The following is a 20,834-nucleotide window of genomic DNA, read 5'->3' as shown; positions in this document are numbered from 1 at the left end:
GAAGGTGAAAGACTGCACTTGTCTCTTATCCTCACTTAGGTGTCCTTCAACAAGATTTATAATTCCCAACTTACTCCCAGTGTGAAGATAAGTACCGTGCATGACATGACAGCATCATGACACAGGAAATGGAATTGATGAGATCCTGTTGATATTGAGGTCATTGTCAATTCTGATTATCAGTCCAACTCTTTAGACTCCTTTTGGGATTCCTGATCAGTTTTCTGTGGAGAAAATGTACTCCTATACAGGTTTTCTGTGTTTCTTGATGTATTTATTCATTTTCTCTACCTGCTTATTCCAGTTAAGGGTCACGGGGTACTGGATCCTATCCCAGCAGTCACTGGGCAAGAGGCATGGTACACCCTGGACAAGATACCAGGCAGTGCCACATATAAGCCAGTGCACCCGAAGGGTACCGACGCAAACACGGCAAGCATATGCAGGCTGCGCACAGAAGGGACCAATTAGGAAGTGATCCCAAGAACCTTTTTGCTGTGAGGCAACAGTGTGAACCACTAATCCACTGTGCTGCCTGTTGCTAGATGCAATTTGATGTTACAGTAGTGTTCAGAATAATAGTAGTGCTATGTGACTAAAAAGATTAATCCAGGTTTTCTTATTGTTACATGGGAAACAAGGTACCAGTAGATTCAGTAGATTCTCACAAATCCAACAAGACCAAGCATTCATGATATGCACACTCTTAAGGCTATGAAATTGGGCTATTAGTAAAAAAAAAAGTAGAAAAGGGGGCGTTCACAATAATAGTAGCATCTGCTGTTGACGCTACAAACTCAAAGCCTTTGCCATTCTGGTTATTTTCTATCCATTTTGATGGTTGTTTTCCATTTTCTTCCACGCGTCTGTTTTTTTTGTCCATTTTAAAGCATTGGAGATCATTGTAGATGAACAGCCTATAATTTTTTGCACCTGCGTATAAGTTTTCCCCTCTCCAATCAACTTTTTAATCAAACTACGCTGTTCTTCTGAACAGTGTCTTGAACGTCCCATTTTCCTCAGGCTTTCAAAGAGAAAAGCATGTTCAACAGGTGCTGGCTTCATCCTTAAATAGGGGACACCTGATTCACACCTGTTTGTTCCACAAAATTGATGAACTCACTGACTGAATGCCACACTACTATTATTGTGAACACCCCCTTTTCTACTTTTTTTTTTTTTTTACTAATAGCCCAATTTCATAGCCTTAAGAGTGTGCATATCATGAATGCTTGGTCTTGTTGGATTTGTGAGAATCTACTGAATCTACTGGTACCTTGTTTCCCATGTAACAATAAGAAATATACTCAAAATCTGGATTAATCTTTTAGTTACATAGCACTACTATTATTCTGAACACTACTGTATTTGCAACACCGGACAATCAGAAAAAGCTGACGGCAAATTTCCATCCCTACCCTGACACTGGTGTGTGAATTGGTGAATGTGGCATATTGCAAAGAACTGTTGGTCTCAGATGGAAAAAAACAAAACAAAAAAAAAACCAAACGTATGAGTCCACTGACCCAGTCGACCTTGAACATGCAGCCTTTTTGTTATATGGTGACACTGTCAATTCCCCAAGTTGCCCTGCAAAATGAAATACAGAAGAGGGGAACATCAAGCCTACAGGCACTCTGTCATTATTTTTAATGGTGTTCTCTAGACACAGATAAGCAGAGGAACATAAAGCCAGAAGTTGTGACAACACTGAGGCCACTTGTTCAATCTCATCCGCACTAATGAGATTTGTGTCCAACTAGCCTTTTGATTCCACCGACACAGCGATAGGATGCTCAGCTCTTATCCAAGCTGGTTCAGATAACAAATGTACTTTGTTTATTCCTGACAGCCAAATGTGATGCGCTACATGACGGGTCACTTTGTAAGTTGCGCCTCATTGAGATTAGCGCCATCTCTGCAAGGTTGAATCAAGCAAAAGCTTTGTTGTATATTTCATGATCACAAAATCTTTTACGCACTTTGCAGGTGTTGAGTTTATTATGCTTGTGCATATTTTTCTTTTAAAATGTTTGTATTAGTTTTCATAGCAACTGTTACTGACCTGCTTGAGCAGTTTCCTGTGATTCTGCTGGGTTTTTTTTTTATGTATAAATTATTCACTGAACGCTTGTGGCTGTAGGATAAATCAGATCAACTGTTTACCTTCTGTGGGGGGTTTTTCCCCTTCCATGTTTTCTGAACATGAATCTGTGTTTGATAAGATGAAATTATAAACTGTTCAAGTTTCACACTGATTTAAATAACACATTATAATGAAGAACACAGTGTTAAGTTTAAATTCAGACTTGTTTTGTAGATGACAGTATTTAAATATGGCCCCACCTGTTCCCTGTGCAGGGAGTAAGGCTGCGTTCAATATGCCTAGTCACTGGGAAGACAGAATTGAAATCACGTAATTTTTAACATGAGGCCTATAATACACAAAGTGTGTGGGTGGGTGGGAGGAGATGCAGGTTTATCTGTTTGCTTTGATTTGCTTTGATGCTTCTCTATGAATAACAAATCCTCATCAACAGACACTTGCCTAAAGACACGAGCACAAAATAAACTGAAAAGGGTACAATATGAAATGTTTGATTGAAAAAATAAAAAAAAAACCTGGAAGTCAGAAACTGCAAGTTTCCAGTTGGTATTAAATGCAGAGTTAGACATTAAAGGAAACCCTGAATTTTGTGTGCCTTGAATATTGTAAATATGTCCACTTTAAGACATGAAAATACGATGCAGAGATGAAATACAGTGGCTTGCAAAAGTATTCTGCCCCTTGGTACAACCCCTGGCAAAAATTATGGAATCACCGGCCTCGGAGGATGTTCATTCTGTTGTTTAATTTTGTAGAAAAAAAGCAGATCACAGACATGACACAAAACTAAAGTCATTTCAAATGGCAACTTTCTGGCTTTAAGAAACACTATAAGAAATCAAGAAAAAAAGATTGTGGCAGTCAGTAACGGTTACTTTTTTAGACCAAGCAGAGGAAAAAAATATGGACTCACTCAATTCTGAGGAATAAATTATGGAATCACCTGTAAATTTCCATCCCCAAAACAAACACTTGCATCAAATCACATCTGCTCGTTGACATTAACCCTATGTCATGAAATTGTGTCTTTTTGCAAGGAATGTTTTCACAGTTTTTGCTCTATGGCAAGATGCATTATCTTCTTGAAAAATGATTTCATCATCCTTAAACATCAGAAAAGTGTCCAAAATATCAACGTAAACTTGTGCATTTATTGATGATGTAATGACAGCCATCTCCCCAGTGCCTTTACATGACATGCAGCCCCATATCATCAATGACTGTGGAAATTTACATGTTGTCTTCAGGCAGTCATCTTTATAAATCTCATTGGAACGGCACCAAACAAAAGTTCCAGCATCATCACCTTGCCCAATGCAGATTCGAGATTCATCACTGAATATGACTTTCATCCAGTCATCCACAGTCCACAATTGCTTTTCTTTAGCCCATTGTAACCTTGTTTTTTTCTGTTTAGGTGTTAATGATGGCTTTCGTTTAGCTTTTCTGTATGTAAATCCCATTTCCTTTAGGCGGTTTCTTACAGTTCGGTCACAGACGTTGACTCCAGTTTCCTCCCATTCGTTCCTCATTTGTTTTGTTGTGCATTTTCGATTTTTGAGACATATTGCATTTCGTTTTCTGTCTTGACGCTTTGATGTCTTCCTTGGTCTACCAGTATGTTTGCCTTTAACAACCTTCCCATGTTGTTTGTATTTGGTCCAGAGTTTAGACACAGCTGACTATGAACAACCAACATCTTTTGCAACATTGCGTGATGATTTACCCTCTTTTAAGAGTTTGATAATCCTCTCCTTTGTTTCAACTGACATCTCTCGTGTTGGAGCCATGATTCATGTCAGTCCACTTGGTGCAACAGCTCTCCACGGTGTGATCACTCCTTTTTAGATGCAGACTAACAAGCAGATGTGATTTGATGCAGGTGTTAGTTTTGGGGATGAAAATTTACAGGGTGATTCCATAATTTATTCCTCAGAATTGAGTGAGTCCATATTTTATTCCTCTGCTTGGTCTAAAAAAGTAACCGTTACTGACTGCCACAATCTTTTTTTGTCTGTGATCTGCTTTTTTTCTACAAAATTAAACAACTGAATGAACATCCTCCGAGGCCGGTGATTCCATAATTTTTGCCAGGGGTTGTATTTAACGCATTTTGTTTATGCATTTCAAATACAAAAAGTAAATCAGGCTTCTCAATATAAAAATTTTGAAAATTATCTTCCTTGGACTCGAACTGAAAGTAAATCTCTACAACTTGATATAAATTAATTAAAATATAAAAGCCAAGATGATGGGTTGCATAAGTAATCAGTCCCTTTGGTATAATACCTAATCAGTTTTATTGCCAGTTTTCTTCAGACAAGTCAGCGGATGGATACATGAACATTTCCAAGTCACTGAGTATGTCTGGAACTTTATTTACATCATTTATGAAGAAATACGAACAGTATGGCACTCTGTGGTAAATCTGTGTGGAGTAGACAGTTCTCAAAAACTGAGTGACTGTGCAAGAACAGTGAGGAAAGACACCAAGACAACTCAGAAGCTACAGGCTTCTGTGGCTGTGATTGGAGAAATTGTGCATAATGCATGTTTTGCATTTTGTATCTCCAATTATACAGCTTCATGATGAAGTGGTATAGAGTAGTTTTTTTTTTTTTTTTTCTTTTCACCAGATGTACCTTCTGGCAAATTGTAGCTGAACTTTCAGGTCATCGTCTTAATAAAATCCTCCTTTGTACCACTTCATCATGAAGCTGTATAACTGGGGATACAAAATGCAAAACATGCACTGTGCACAATTTCTCCAATCACAGCCACAGAAGCCTGTAACTTTTTCTGGGTTGTCTGGGTGTCTTTCCTCACTCTTCTCCTTGCACAGTCACTCAGTTTTTGAGAACTGTTTAAGCCATGCAGATTTACCATAGAGTGCCATACTGTTTGTATTTCTTAATAGTAAGTCCCTTCGGCTGCTCCCTTGTTTGCACTTGGGGTCGCCACAGCAAATCCAAAGTGGATCTGCATGTTGAATTGGCAGAAGTTTTACACCAGATGCCCTTCCTGACGCAACTCCACATTACATGGAGAACTGCGGCAGGGGTGGGATTTGAACCCGGAACCTTCTGGACTGAAACCAAGCGCATTAACCACTTGGCCACCACCCCTGCTTGTTTGTATTTCTTAATAACTGATGTAAATAAAGTTCCAAACATATTCAGTGACTTAGAAATGTTCATGTATCCATCGCAGTCTTTACAATACCCAATGGCCATATTTTGGCTTCAGATAAAAATAAAGAATACTACCAGATCTTTGTGTTGATTGGAACATCACAAACCAGCAGTTTCTCCAGTCCGTAACTCCTCTCTGCACTGACAGACAATCAGCAGGTAAAGGAGAATCAAAAGACCTCTGAGCTACTTTTATCTTTGCACAGACGCTTCTGAGATCAAGTTGGAATGCCGTTGTGTTCCCGCAGGTGTGGTGGCACGTTTGGACATGCAGTTGACAATATACAGACTTTGAAAATGTGTCTTTTTCCCCTCTGTATGTCAGAGTGGTTCAGTAGTATGAGCATATATAGTTGATTACTATCAACCAGTCTAATGGCGCATTCACACATAGGCAGGACGTGTTACGAATGTCATATTTGGGTCATTCGTGGCACATTACTGACATTCTTAATGTGACTTAATGCATTTGAATAAGTTTCTTAATAGTGCGTGTTGGTGCGTGATATTTGTGGAGCATGTTTTTGGCTGTCAAAAAAAATCGTCCATGAATGTTACGCACCACCGTCATTTCGCCTCATGTCTTGGAGGTCACAACTGACCATGTTGATTTGTCTTGATTAGTGATGATCCTTCTTCTCCGACGTGCGCACAATTAAACCCTGCTGCACCACATTCCGTTTCATTGCTGCAGGATGCTGAAGGACAGTGGTGCCAAATCGGCTAAAAGTCTCATTCCAATGCTCATCAGTGCATTTTCAAAAATGGATGCATACAAAAAAACCTAATGTATTCACAAATACCATTGAAATTATTTTAATGTAATAAAATCTACAGTCAGTTACAGTACACAATAGCACATACATGCCAAACAACAAGTGTGTCTGTGTGTGTGTGTGGGGGGGGGGGGTGGGTACATGAGTAATATAAACCCTTTTATTTTTTATTTTAAAGGTGTTACCCACAGCATGAATACAGTGGATCAACAGAGGAGCCACAGTCACCTACAGTTGGCTAACATGTCTGATTACCTACTGGCAGCATAATTCAAAGATTTCAGGGAGGCAGAAGCTTCAGTAACATTCACATCCACTGTCTTCATCTCAAAAAGAAGAGCTGAATGCAGTCCAAATCTCACACACATGTAAATGGTTCATGTAAGAGTTTCAACAAAACTCTGCTGGGCTCGTCTGAACGGCAACAGAAGTAAATGACAGTAATTCCATTACTGTGTGATCTGAGGCCAAACAAATTAGTGAGATATGAAAATGCTACACCATATAATGTATAGGAGACAGAAAAAAAATACATTTCCTCAATTTTAATCCAAAAGAATTTCATCTTAATAAAAAGGGAAAAAAAAAAATGCAGAATGGATACGACATACGGTACAGGTCTGCTACTTTTTGGTCGTCTTGCGGATCAGTGCCATTCTCTGCAAACAGAACAATTGCAGGCACACATTTACACTTTGGTTATGACACAAAATCCCGCATTATTACACAGCTGCCACATTGATCGGTGCACACTGAACATGAATCAAGCTTTTCTTCACCTGTTTGTGAGCCTCTGTGGTGCAGGCCTTCTTAAACGGACGGATCTCATCGGAGCCATATCCAGGAATCCACATGTTCCACTGACGCTCTGAGAAAACCAACACACACATCACTTACAAAACAATCATTTTTTTCATTGCCATTTCCTGTGCCACTGTGATCTCACTGAACATAGTGCCGTGCTCAAAGCGCAGGTGGAGCCAAGGTGGGTGGCTGAAAGTCTTAAGTTCTGAAAGAAAATAAGACTTTTACCGACTTTTGCTGTGTGGTGTGTTTGCTCGGTCAGAGTACCATACTTATCCTAAAACTACTATATACAATTATATACTTTTGAGGGGTGGTGGCCACATGGTTAATGCACTTGGTTTCAGTTCAGAAGGCTCCGGGTTCAAATCACACCCCTGCCACACTTCTCCATGTAATGTGGAGTTGCGTCAGGAAGGGCATCCGGCGTAAAACCTGTGCCAATTCAACATGCAGATCCACCTTGATTTGCTGTGGTGACCCCGAGTGCAAACAAGGGAGCAGCCGAAGGGACTTACTTTTACTTTACAATTACAGTCGTGTTCAGAATAACAGTAGTGCTATGTGACTAAAAAGATTAATCCAGATTTTGAGTATATTTCTTATTGTTACAAGGAAAAAAAAAAAAGGTACCAGTAGATTCTCACAAATCCAACAAGACCAAGCATTCATGATATGCACACTCTTAAGGCTATGAAATTGGGCTATTAGTTAAAAAAAAAAAAAAAAGTAGAAAAGGGGGTGTTCACAATAATAGCAGTCTGGCATTCAGTCAGTGAGTTTGTCAATTTTATGGAACAAACAGGTGTGAATCAGGTGTCCCCTATTTAAGGATGAAGCCAGCACCTGTTGAACATGCTTTTCTCTTTGAAAGCCTGAGGAAAATGGGACGTTCAAGACGTTCAGAAGAACAGCGTAGTTTGATTAAAAAGTTGATTGGAGAGGGGAAAACTTAGACACAGGTGCAAAAAAGTACAGGCTGTTCATCTACAATGATCTCCAATGCTTTAAAATGGACAACAGAGACACCAGAGACTCGTGGACGAAAACGGAAAACCATCAAAATGGATAGAATAACCAGAATGGCAAAGGCTCACCCATTGATCAGCTCCAGGATGACCAAAGAGTGGAGTTACCTGTAAGTGCTGACAGTTAGAAGATGACTGTGTGAAGCTAATTTATTTGCAAGAATCCCCCGCAAAGTCCCTCTGTTAAATAAAAGACGTGCAGAATAGGTTACAATTTGGCAAAGAACACATCAACCGGCCTAAAGAGAAATGGAGGAATATTTTGTGGACTGATGAGAGTAAAATTGTTCTTTTTGGGTCCAAGGGCCGCAGACAGTTTGTGAGACGATCCCCAAACTCTGAATTCAAGCCACAGTTCACAGTGAAGACAGTGAAGCATGGCGGTGCAAGCATCATGATATGGGCATGTTTCTCTTACTATGGTGTTGGGCCTATATATCACATACCAGGTATCATGGATCAGTTTGGATATGTCAAAATACTTGAAGAGGTCATGTTGCCTTATGCTGAAGAGGACATGCTCTTGAAATGGGTGTTTCAACAAGACAATGACCCCAAGCACACTAGTAAATGAGCAAAATCTTGGTTCCAAACCAACAAAATTAATGCCTCACAGATGTGAAGAAATCATGAAAAACTGTGGTTATACAACTAAATACTAGTTTAGTGATTCACAGGATTGCTAAAAAAGCAGTTTGACCATAATAGTTTTGAGTTTGTAGCATCAACAGCAGATGCTACTATTATTGTGAACACCCCCTTTTCTACTTTTTTACTAATAGCCCAATTTCATAGCCTTAAGAGTGTGCATATCATGAATGCTTGATCTTGTTGGATTTGTGAGAATCTACTGGTACCTTGTTTCCCATGTAACAATAAGAAATATACTCAAAACCTGAATTAATCTTTTTAGTCACATAGCACTACTGAACACTACTGTATACACTTTTGATGAGGGTACACCGAAATCAAAAGTCTAACACTTTACTATATGATAAACAAGAAAATTGGGAGTTTGTCAAACATACTAAAACTGAAAAATCAATCTCAAGTTTCAACACTTTATTATTACTGTCATACTGCACCTACTGACATCCCATCGATCGACTGGAGATGCCTGTTAAGTCCGTGACGAAGTCATCAGGCTTGTTTTCTGATAAAGTTCGCCATTTGCCTGTCTAGCTTCGCGTAAAATCAACCAAGTACTCCGTCAAGCGTCCGTCTGTCCGACATTTCAAAGTTGGGCGCATGTCCCCTTTCAGTGACGTACTTGCGAAACAGGTTGGCTGCTGTGTATTTCTGCAGGTGTTCTTCGCATCTTTTTCGCGTTAAATTCGTTTTGAGTCAGCGTCACTAACAGATGCAAATCTGTCTTTTACCATCTTGTCAACAAACTGACAGCCAAAGTAGGCGATGTATCGCGTTATCTGATGCACGCGAGGTGTACTCGTTTTGCACGCGCGGTCTACTCAGCTCCACCAGCGATCAACTCAGCATGTGGTACAGCTCAGAAAGTGGCGAATGGGCCAATCAGAAGTTGGCAAAATCCCATACCATATAATAATATATATTTGTTAACCTCAATTTTTTTTTCTTCAGTGATACTGTTGATATTGCATGTTACTATTAACAAACAAGTATTTTATTTTATGATATTTAAACATAGGACACCATGTTGTCAATGTTCTTTAAGTTATTTTTGAAAATGTAAAGGTTTTATTTCTCTCATTTATTTGTTTTGCTGCTCCAAAAATAATCTAATCACAACCATGAGTGGAGCCACCCTGCATGGCAATGTGTATACAAGGCATGGGCATACCCTAAGCCTTCTCCATCCACTGGGGTCCTCAACACCAAGCCACTGTGAGGCTCATGCCTGGAGAAGCATGTCACATGGCCCTTAAATTGTAGCTAAAGAACCCTCACAATGCAACTGATACTCCATCTGAGTGTCCCAAAGTAAGCATTCAACACAAAAGTCATGCCAGCTGAAGAGACAAAGTACCAAATAGATTTGGTTCAGAGCGAATTTTGCAGAGTAAAATGCACTCTACAGGGACTACAATGGATCCCACTCCAACAAGCGTTAAATAAACTAATACAGTGTGAAGTCAGCTCTATTGTCTTCTCAAATCAAGTTTTTCCAATTGCAATAAGAGTCATTCACAGCATGATAGAGTTGATTTAACACCGTGATAGTTTATTTAACACTATTTGAAGTGGGACCGAATGTAGTTCTGTCAGAGTTTATTTGCTCTGCAAAATTTACTATGTTGCCAACTTAGATTGCTGGTTAGCATCAAACTCTCACAACCATATGGTAAGACAGGAAGCACCAGGAACATAAAGGACGTTTACAAAGCAAAAAAGTTCAAACTGCACAGCTGCATCCACCTGAAGACATCCAAGGAGCAGAGGTCCTCTGATCCTAAAACCTGTGTACAAACCTACAAGATGGACTTTCAGTTTTCCAACCACCTTAAGAAAATGTAATCAATGCATGCCACACACAAAACATTTTCAAAATACAGAATCATAATTAGTAATCTTCATCTGGTTACTGATGTCACTGTCAATCACCAAGTTTGAAGATTTAAAGACCCGTTTTCATGAATCTATTTAATGTTGACTACACTATGAAGTATACTACCTGTATTATTGCTGTGCAACATGCAGTGGCACAGCAGACATCTGTGAACCACTGCTTTCTAATCACTGACCATTAATATAATCGATCATTCCTGATACTAAACATCACCATATCGACATGACTACAATCACCACAGTTGATGTCAATTCCAACTGACACCAGAACTGGTTCTGTGCGTATACACCTTTCAACTCATTCAAACCTCTTGCTCAACTGAGAAACAGGCTTGTATGTTGTTGTTTTCAACCAAGGGATGATGGTGAAGTTTGTGTGAGGGCTTCTTGTGCGATAAAAAGATGAGATTTAACATGCCCACATAAAGATGACAGCTGTCTGCAACCCTGAAACAAGAAGTCAACAACAACTCACCGAGATGTAACTGGACATCCTTTATTTCCAACGTGTTGGACTTGCGATGGCGTGCCAGTTGGCATGCAGCCGTCACTACACTCTCTATAAAGTCATCTGCAATTTGTAGTAACATCTGAGACGGGGGGGGGGGGAAAAAAAAAGTTAACTTAAAAGTGGGAAAAGTGGAACCCTCAAAACTGGATCATTTTCATTTTTAATGATTCCTCAACAAACTGATTTCCTACATCTAAAGAAGAGTACACACTGAGCGGATGGTTGGCCACCTGGCCTCGTTGGGAGTCAATGGCCCCGTTTACGTGCACATAAAAAATCTGGTTGCTATCCACTTACAAGCTGCTTATCTGATTATTACTGGTCAGGTAAACGGCAAAATCTGATATACTTTATCTGATAACAACCATTCTCGGATTATGAGAAATCGGATTAACACACCTGGATTCCTTCCCAATACTCAGATTTCTTTGCTACGCGTATACTATTAATTTGATTTATTTTGTTTGTTATTTGCATTAGTGCATGTGTAAAAGCAGTTGCCACTCACATTTCCAGACATACAGCACGATGGACTGTTGTCTTGTAGGGGCTCATATGATCCTTCATCAGATCAAAGTTCAGACAGTCTGTTACATGTCAAAAAAAATTTTTACCAGGACGCACAAGCGTGCTTCAATGTCCCCTGTAAGTTGGTTTAGCATTCTAAAGATCAATGTTCTTGGTCATTTATGCAGCTTAGAGACAGATATATTAAAGTTGAGTGGGAACTGAGGACACTAATTGTGAGTGTCATGACTGGGTATAAAAGGAGCATCCCCAAAATGGCATGGACAACTTACACATGTGCTATGGTACCATCAATGCTGAAAGCTACATCCAGGTTTTGGAGCAACACATGCTGCCATCCATGCAACGTCTTTTTCAGGGACGTCCCTGCTTATTTCAGCAAGACAATGCCAAGCTACATTCTGCACGTGTTACAACAGCGTGGCTTCATAGTAAAAGAGTGCGGGTACTAGACTGGCCTGCCTGTAGTCCAGACCTGTCGGCCATTAAAAAAGGCTCCTCTCCTGTGGAACCAGCTCCCAATTCAGATCAGGGAGACAGACACCCTCTCTACTTTTAAGATTAGGCTTAAAACTTTCCTTTTTGCTAAAGCTTATAGTTAGGGCTGGATCGGGTGACCCTGAACCATCCCTTAGTTATGCTGCTATAGACGTAGACTGCTGGGGGGTTCCCATGATGCACTGTTTCTTTCTCTTTTTGCTCTGTATGCACCACTCTGCATTAATCATTAGTGATCGATCTCTGCTCCCCTCCACAGCATGTCTTTTCCTGGTTCTCTCCCTCAGCCCCAACCAGTCCCAGCAGAAGACTGCCCCTCCCTGAGCCTGGTTCTGCTGGAGGTTTCTTCCTGTTAAAAGGGAGTTTTTCCTTCCCACTGTAGCCAAGTGCTTGCTCACAGGGGGTCGTTTTGACCGTTGGGGTTTTACATAATTATTGTATGGCCTTGCCTTACAATATAAAGCACCTTGGGGCAACTGTTGTTGTGATTTGGCGCTATATAAAAAAAAATTGATTGATTGATTGATTGAATTGATTTTAATCTTTCCAACAGGAAAAGTCTAAGTGGGAGCTGTGAAAATGCGGTACAAATAGTGAGCAAATACTGCTTTGATCAGAGTTTAAAACGCAACTAGTGGGTTGCCCGTGGGGATGCACGGGCTCTAGATTGGGTAGCGTTTATAAAATAGGTAGTTGACATTTTTCAAGGGTGGTAATAAATTAAGCAAAGCTTGTATCATGAGTTGGAATGATGTGCGAGTCCAAAATGTTTTAAGAACCTTAGACCTCAACTATTGTTAGAAGAGGAACTCAACCCTTTTATTTACTGTAAATTATGAAGGTTTTTTATGTTAATTGTGTCTTAATGTATTTATAAATTGTTTAGCTTCTTGTCATCATATATCATAATTTCCGGACTATGGAGCGCACCTGATTATAAGCCGCACCCACCAATTAAAAAAAAAAAAAAAGTTCATAAACAAGCCGCACTTGTCCATAAGCCACAGGTCTCCACGTTGTAACATGAGATATTTACACAGAAAGATGTTAGAAATATTTAACTTTTAACTTAACTTTTTAATTAAATACGTACCATAAATGTTTTTTTTCCCTTAAGGTGTTACATGTAAATATTGACCAGCATGGCATCCAGCGTGCGCACGGTGGTGCGCGGCATCTCCGCTCCACATGGAGAACTGAGTAATTTTTTTTTTTCCTTTCTTTGTGGATCATGAGTAATTTCATCACGTGCAGCCAGGATCACCTGGTGTCGATGGTAAATGAGATGTTAATGAGGCGCTGTGACTTTTTCAACTTGTGGCGCAAACCAGAGACAAAGTTGGGGGGGGAGACAGAAGCTCCACTGACTGATGAGACAGCGCAAAGTGGCAGAGGGACTTTTCTTCAGCCACGGCAAGGAATTAAAGTATTTTCAGATGTTTTCCAAAATCAGGAGGCTTTATGTGGATAATTTTTCTTCATGATGTGTTGACTCCACTAAAATTAACAGGTAACACTTAATATTTACTTTGTGTGTGAATTTACACCACATGACTGCAGTTTTCAGCCAATCAATGCACAGCATCAACTGACGTATTTTGATTTATGAGAAAGCCTCTAAATAGCCATAAATTAGCCACATCATTGTTTAAGCCGCAGTGTTCAAAGAGTGTGAAAAAAGCAGGGGCTTATCGTCCGGAAATTATGGTACACACCATTATCATCATTATTATTACTTCTATTTTGTCATTTGATTTTTAAACAGACCACAATGGAAATAAGTGTTTATACTTTGTGTCGCCCATGTATTTTTAACGAATTTACAATTATATTATGTACTTACATTGAACTTACTAAATAAAAATCACATGCACACTTTTAATATAAAGATGATTTATCACACCCTGCTAGAATGGCACGTTAGTCCAGAATGTAATTAGCAATGTTAGATAATATCCGTAGTTTATCCAAAAATATTAGTCCTACCAACTTTCTGTTTCTGCAGCATTCATCCTTGACCCAAAATACATAAGCATACCAAATGGCAAATGTCAGCTCTCCCCAGTTTCTGTGTGATTGAAGCCATACACACGCACGCACACAGAGGCCTCTTGGCCATTATAATATAGATCACTTACAGTTTCCTTTCTGAATGACGAACACAGACTACCGCAACCAACTGGCACCGAAGTTTTACACACACGTAGAACGATGACAGTCTGCTGTAGTCTTTCCGATGTTCGACGGCAAATTTTTCAGGTGATGGGGACTGGACAGTTGATGGGAGCCTCGACTAATTTCCCTGGTGTATATCCTGTTTAAAAATACCAGTTTACGAAGACTTAATTTAAGTAAACAAAATAGTCTAGACTATTTTCGGCCATTTCCTACCTCTCCGCCAAATTTTTATAAGTTGTTGTTCTTAATTTTTTTTTTTTTGCGTAATCCCACACATACAAAAATATACAAGTGATAACAAGTGATTCCCACTGTCGCCAAGTGCTTGCTCATAGGGGTTTTTCTGTAATTATTGTATGGCTTTTGCCTTACAATATAAAGCGCCTTGGGGCAACTGTTTGTTGTGATTTGGCGCTATATAAATAAAATTGATTTGATATGATAACAGCATTATTGGAAGCAAAAAATATTGGAAATAAGTTTGAATGGGTTCACGTCAGCCAGTAATGTGAAAGCAGTCTTGAAAGTGAAATTGAACCAACCTCCTCAACATCCTCATCAAGCTGTTCATTAGGATCAATTTCTCTCACCAAGTCCTGTAATTTCTTCTTACTGAGCACCTGAAAGATAAATAAGAGAAATGCAAAATAAAACTGCTGAAAATGCAGGATTCAATACTGATTTTTTTTTTTTTTTTTTTAGTTGACAGCCAAGTTCATCAACTGGATCTTAGACTGAGAGCTGAAATCTATCAGTAAATAGAACGCTATCCTGTTCCTTCTCAGTGAAAATTAATATCAGCGGGTTCAGTCCCAACTGATGGCCTATAAAACAGGTGTCTCATTACCAAGGTGTCGCACAAGAAACATCTGAAATGGTAATGGACTGCATTTACATAGCACTTTTCAATCTGCATCAGAAGCTCAAAGTACTTTATAATTATGCTTCACATTCACATAGACACACTGATGTCAGGGTGCTGCCATGCACACCGGGAGCAACTAGGGGATTAACGACCTTGCTCAAGGGTCCTTCATGATTTTCTGGTCTGGCTCGGTTTTGAACAGAGGATCCTCTGGTCTGAAGCCCAACACTTAACCTCTGAACCATCACCTCCCCCGAACACGATGGGTAAAAGGTCTCACAAGATCTTCACAACCTTATTGTTGCAAAACATGCTAATGGCACTGGTTACAGAAGGATTTCTAAACTTCTGAATGTTCCATGAGCACTGCTGGGGCCGTAATCCCAAAGCAGACAGAGCATCATTTCACCATAAATCGGCCACGACCAGGTGTTCGTTGTAAGATTTCTGACAGAGGAGTGAGAAGAATTAGAAGAATTGTCCAAAACCCAAGGACCACTTGTGGAGAGCTTCAGAAAGACCTGGAATTAGCAGGTACAATTGTTTAAAAAAGTAATGCACTCAACCGCCATGGCCTGTATACACGCTCATCACACAAGACTCCATTGCTGAAGAAAAAGCATGTTGATGCTCATTTAAAGTTTGCTGCACAACATTTAGACAAGCCTGTGAAATAGTGGGAGAATATAATCTGGTCAGATGAGACAAAAATTGACCTCTTTGGATGCCATAATACATACATCATGTTTGGAGGTCAAACGGCACTGAACATCACTCCAAAAACACCACACAACAGTAACGTTTGGCAGCTGGAACATCATTCACATGACAAACTTCATATAAAAATATATATAAAGGATGAATGGAAAACTGTTGAAGACATCCTTGATTAAAAAAAAAAAAAAAAATCTGCTGCCATCTACCAGGATGATGAAGATGATGAGGGTGGACATTTCAGCAAGACAATGATCTCAAACACACACCCAAGAAAAAAAGTCTCAATTAGTTTCAGAGAATGAAAATAAAGCTGCTAGAATGGCCCAGCCAATAACCCAACTTGAATTCAACAGAAAAATCTATGGAAAAAACTAAAGATCAGAGTTCATAGAGAAGGTCCATGGAACCTTCAAGATTTGAAAACTGTTTGTGTGGAAGAATGCGCCAAAAATCACACATGAGCAATGCATGTGACTAGTTTCTTCATACAGGTGGTATCATTACCAACAAAGGCTTAAATAAATTTCAATAAGTGTGTTCAATACGTTTCCTATGCCATTTCACATTATTGCACATAACAGTTTGCAGACATCTACGGGTTTATTTCTTTGTATTTATGGATTACCAACATTTGGTGAGAATTTCATGTCAATAAAATTGTGATGTGCTCAACACTTATTTTAAATTCTGTATATAATAAACTAAACTCAATTCAAAAGTTTACAGGAGAACAAAAAAAAAAAAATAGACAGCTTCAGATGGTGAAAAAGATTAATGGTATTACCCGTCTTTGTGGGAAAAGTAAATTGTTACAGTTCCAGCAGCCGTAACACTAAATATTTGGGCAATGCTTATGGCAGCTGCCGTAAATGATGTTCTGTGACTCTGTGCTCTTTGCCAACTCCTAGTTAATACAGCGGTAAGTATCCCTGGCTGTCATGCGGGACACCAGGGTTCGAAATCCAGAGAGAACAAGACTGTTCTTTGACTCCTTTCATATCAACCAACATATCTTGTTTCATTTATTATTTCGGTTCACACATCTTTGGAAAACTTTAGTTATTTGGGCTATTACGGTTAGGGCATTACATGACATACTGAAATAATAAGTTACCAACACACACTTATGGTTACAGTAACAATACCCACAGCCATGGGATAAAGCTATCAATAATTCTCACTGTATGCTACTCTTCTTCTTGATGGATTTTAAGCAGCCAAAATATCTCCTCACTACAATATCCTTGTCTTTTGACCTTTGGCCTGTGTTCGAGCATCTTCTTCAGTAACGCTGTCTCTCAACTTTTCATTTTCTCTTATTTCCCTCTGGTTTGCACAACTACAGCGGCACAAACATTAGCATGTGTGCTGCTTCCACCTGCTCCTGCTAAGCTCTGCTAAACCAACCAAACTCACTGTAACTAACCTGCCACATAATTGGTTTGACACAGCACTATTCTCACTGACACTGGCTGTTCATGTTGTCTGGAAAAAAAAACATGGGTGGACTTAATTCTACCAAAGTTGTACCCACTATGGCTTTTTTTTTTTTTTTTTTTAATTGAGTAAACGTTATTTTGAGAATTATCTTTCTAATTTTATAACCCAGTCCTAATTGTAGGTCAACAATTTTAGAAGTTAAAGAAATATACAGAATAATCATTGTAAATTTCTAGTATGGAGCATTAATATTTCAAGAGTAACTACAGATCTGCATGCAAGCTTACAAAATGGCATTTACTGCTGCATTCATTAGATCGGTGCGTACATTATATTGTGAGGAAATACCTAAATTAAACTGGTCATCCTCTGAATTGAAGAGCCAAACAGACCTGTTTATACATGCAACTGAGAAATATGGTGCATTACAGACAACATATTACTATTGCACCAAAATTCCAATCCTTTGTGCAAATCATCACGTGCAAAACCCACCTGATCTCTCTCTTAGGAAGCCTGACACAAGTGACAAGTCGACTGACCTGAGATCCCTCTGGACTACTTCTTCCAGCAGGGCCAGGGGCTCCCAGAACCTTGGCTGGTGCTGTGGTGCTGTTGGCCATCGCCGTGACTTCAGGACGAAACAGCAGGTCAAACTATCAGCTGCTGACCAAATGGGCAACCAGACGATGAGCCAAACGGGCAATCTAATTATAAATTGTCTATTTTATGGGGACGAAGTCCGTGAATCTGCGGGGAAAATAGAAGGATGACAACTCAAGAAGCAGCTATAAGCTGTTCAACATACAAATGACTTACGATATAGCTAACAGCTACATAATGAAACACCACTAATTTAGCTGGGAAAAGCGCTGAAATAACACTAAACAAACGGAATTAAACACCACACATGTAACTTATATAAAAGGAGGTTTGCATGTTAAACAAACCAAACATGCAGTACCAACGTTAGTGTTAAAACAACAAAAATAGCCTTCGACGTTAGCACGATAGGCTAACGTTAGCAGCTAACTAGACTGTCCAGCTAACTTTACATTGCGTCCACGTCAAATTAACGACTTACCCAGTTAAACAAACACTATCTATCCATGATTTGTTGTTCAAGTGACGAGGGAGAGTGAATTTTTAAATAAACAGACTAAACTTCTTCAAACTATCTCTGTACAACAGGAAGGAAGGACATTAGCTTCCTGCCTCCTTCATTTAACCATTTGCAAACCAAAGCAAGTTCATCTTTTCGTTGCATTACCGCCACCATCTGTTTGGAGTGTGAGGGAACGTCAATTTGGATGAATACAATAATAATAATAATAATAATAACAGATTTGACAACCCTCTTGTTTTGAAATACAACCTATTTCCACAGTGAAAATTTCACTCTTGAAAAGCCAAATGAACCTTTTATTCATTCATTCATTCATTCATTCATTCATTCATTCATTCAATCAATCATTCATTTTATTTATTTATTCACACATATTGGCATATGCCACAAGTACAGATAAAATAAAATTCAGACAAAAATACAAACAATTAAAAGAAAACAGAAAAAAAAATCAAGATAGACACATAAAATAGATTTTTGTTGTTGTTGTTGTTTTATGTGCCTGCAAAAATGAGGAGGGTAGAAGAAGGCAGGGTGTTAACTGTAAATTTTGTCAAATCTCAGCCACATGGGGTGTGCAGCCAATTCTGAGTGCTGGTCGTCCCAAACCTGGACAAATGAGTAGGGTTACATCAGGAAGGGCATCCCACGTAAAACAGCCAACATAACCATGCAGAATACAGATCAAATGTCTATACCAGTTCTGTTGAGGCACAGGTTAACAACAACCACCACCGGTGCTATAGCCCAACAGGATGCAGAACATGTCCAGAGACAGATGGAGATGAGGAAAGCTAGAAGCGTGGAAATGAGTGTCGGGACTTTGAATGTCAGCAGTGTGACTGGTAAAGGGAGAGAGTTGGCTGATATGATGGAGTGGAGAACAGTAGACATACTGTGTGTGCAAGAGACCAAGCAGAAGGGAAGTAAGACCAGGAGTACTGGAGGTGGGTGCAAGTTGTATCAGGGTGTGATCAATGTCATTAGTACATACGTATGCCCTGCAAGTAGGTTGCAAGATGAAGGAGAAAGAAGATTTCTGGAGTGTGTTACAACCCCAATTCCAATAAAGTTGGGATGTTGTGTAAAATGTAAATAAAAACAGAATACAATGATTTGCAAATCCTATTCAACCTATATTCAATTGAATACATTAGTTCAAGGAGCGCCCCCTACCAAACGCACCAACTTGATTACTTAAGAATTGTCATTTTGGGGTCTGCTATGACCTCTAAATGGTTCCCAGCAGTCAAACCTTTTGTACTCAAGATGTGCATTAAATCTTTGCTAGTTCCTAGACTACATCACAAAGACAAGATATGTTCAAACTGATAAACTTTATCCGCCTGACTTCACACTGTTACATACTGAAAATTAACTAGATAGGGAGCTGCACCATCTTACATGTAGCTCCTGATTTATGGACATATTCATCAGGTACCATAAGGACATATTGGACATATAACCAGTGAAAACATGTGCAAACACCATTGCACTCTGAAATGGGCAGCACAGTGGTTTAGTGGTTAGCACTGTTGCCTCACAGCAGAATGGGTTTGATTCCCACCTGTGCCCATTCTGTGTTGAGTTTGCATGTCCTCCCCAAGTTTGCGTGGGTTTCCTCTGGGTGCTCTGGCTTCCTCCCATATCCAAAGACATGCAGGTTAGGTGAATGGGAAACTCTATAGTTGTCCAGGTCTCCCTTCCAAAAGAGATCTCAATTTCAATGGGATTAACCCGGTTAAATACTAGTTAAATTAAATTAATACACCTGCATGGTGAGTTATAGCACAGTGGCTTAGTGATTAGCACTAATGCCTCACAGCTAAAAGGTCCTGGGATTGCTTCCCACCCATCACTTTCTGTATGGAGAGTGCATGTTCTCCTTGTGTCTGTGTGGGTTTCCTCCGGACACTGTGGTGCCCTCCCACAATCAAAAACATGCTTTTTTTAAAGCATGCTTTTATTTCTCTGCCCCTGACCAAGGCAGCATCTCTACATCTGGAGTTGATCCCTGAGTGACTGTGGCTGCCCACTACTCCTTGTGGTTGGATTGTGTCTAACTGTAATTAGGAGGGGCTAAATGCAAAGGGCAGGTTTTGTTGTATGTGAAATGACATTAAATGCCCTTCTTCTTCTTCTTCTACTAACAGTGCATAATGAAGATATCATCTGCCCAAAAAGCACTTACTGTCCATTTAGCCCATTTGCATTCATGCATAAGCAATTTTGAGTGTGTCTACACAAGTGCACAAAATTCTGGAAGTGAACATACAAAGATTTAACAAGGTCAAAAGCACATTTAGCTGGAGGGAGAGAGTGCCTGCATTTTGTGCATTTGAAACTTTGACATTAACGTATTGTGCTTGACAGAATGCTCTTCCACAATGCAGTTCCAGCATAGATCACACACAGGCTTATGACAAATGTGGGTGTGGAATCCATTAGCTTAGTGGGGAAATTAGTGCAGAAAATTCGCTATGGTAATAGTGCAGTTTATCTGCAAGAGAGGGAAATTCAT

General features: G+C 39.5%; 1 protein-coding gene across 1 annotated transcript; it reads right to left on the bottom strand.

Moving 5' to 3' along the window:
* Positions 1 to 6,098: 6,098 nt before the first annotated feature.
* taf12 (TAF12 RNA polymerase II, TATA box binding protein (TBP)-associated factor) lies at positions 6,099 to 18,430 on the bottom strand. Its single transcript, XM_034174034.1, has 6 exons — positions 18,272 to 18,430; positions 17,730 to 17,937; positions 14,708 to 14,785; positions 10,926 to 11,040; positions 6,854 to 6,942; positions 6,099 to 6,733 (listed from the first exon to the last, which is right to left on the bottom strand). The coding sequence occupies exons 2-6, from the start codon at positions 17,808 to 17,810 to the stop codon at positions 6,698 to 6,700; spliced, it is 399 nt and encodes a 132-aa protein (XP_034029925.1). The 5' UTR covers positions 17,811 to 17,937; positions 18,272 to 18,430; the 3' UTR covers positions 6,099 to 6,697.
* Positions 18,431 to 20,834: the final 2,404 nt, after the last annotated feature.

The sequence above is a fragment of the Thalassophryne amazonica genome, chromosome 7, assembly GCF_902500255.1.
Source record: "Thalassophryne amazonica chromosome 7, fThaAma1.1, whole genome shotgun sequence".
Classification (NCBI taxonomy): Eukaryota; Metazoa; Chordata; class Actinopteri; order Batrachoidiformes; family Batrachoididae; genus Thalassophryne; species Thalassophryne amazonica.
The sequence above is the reverse complement of the archived record's forward strand: the minus strand, read 5'-3'. Positions and strand labels throughout refer to the sequence as shown.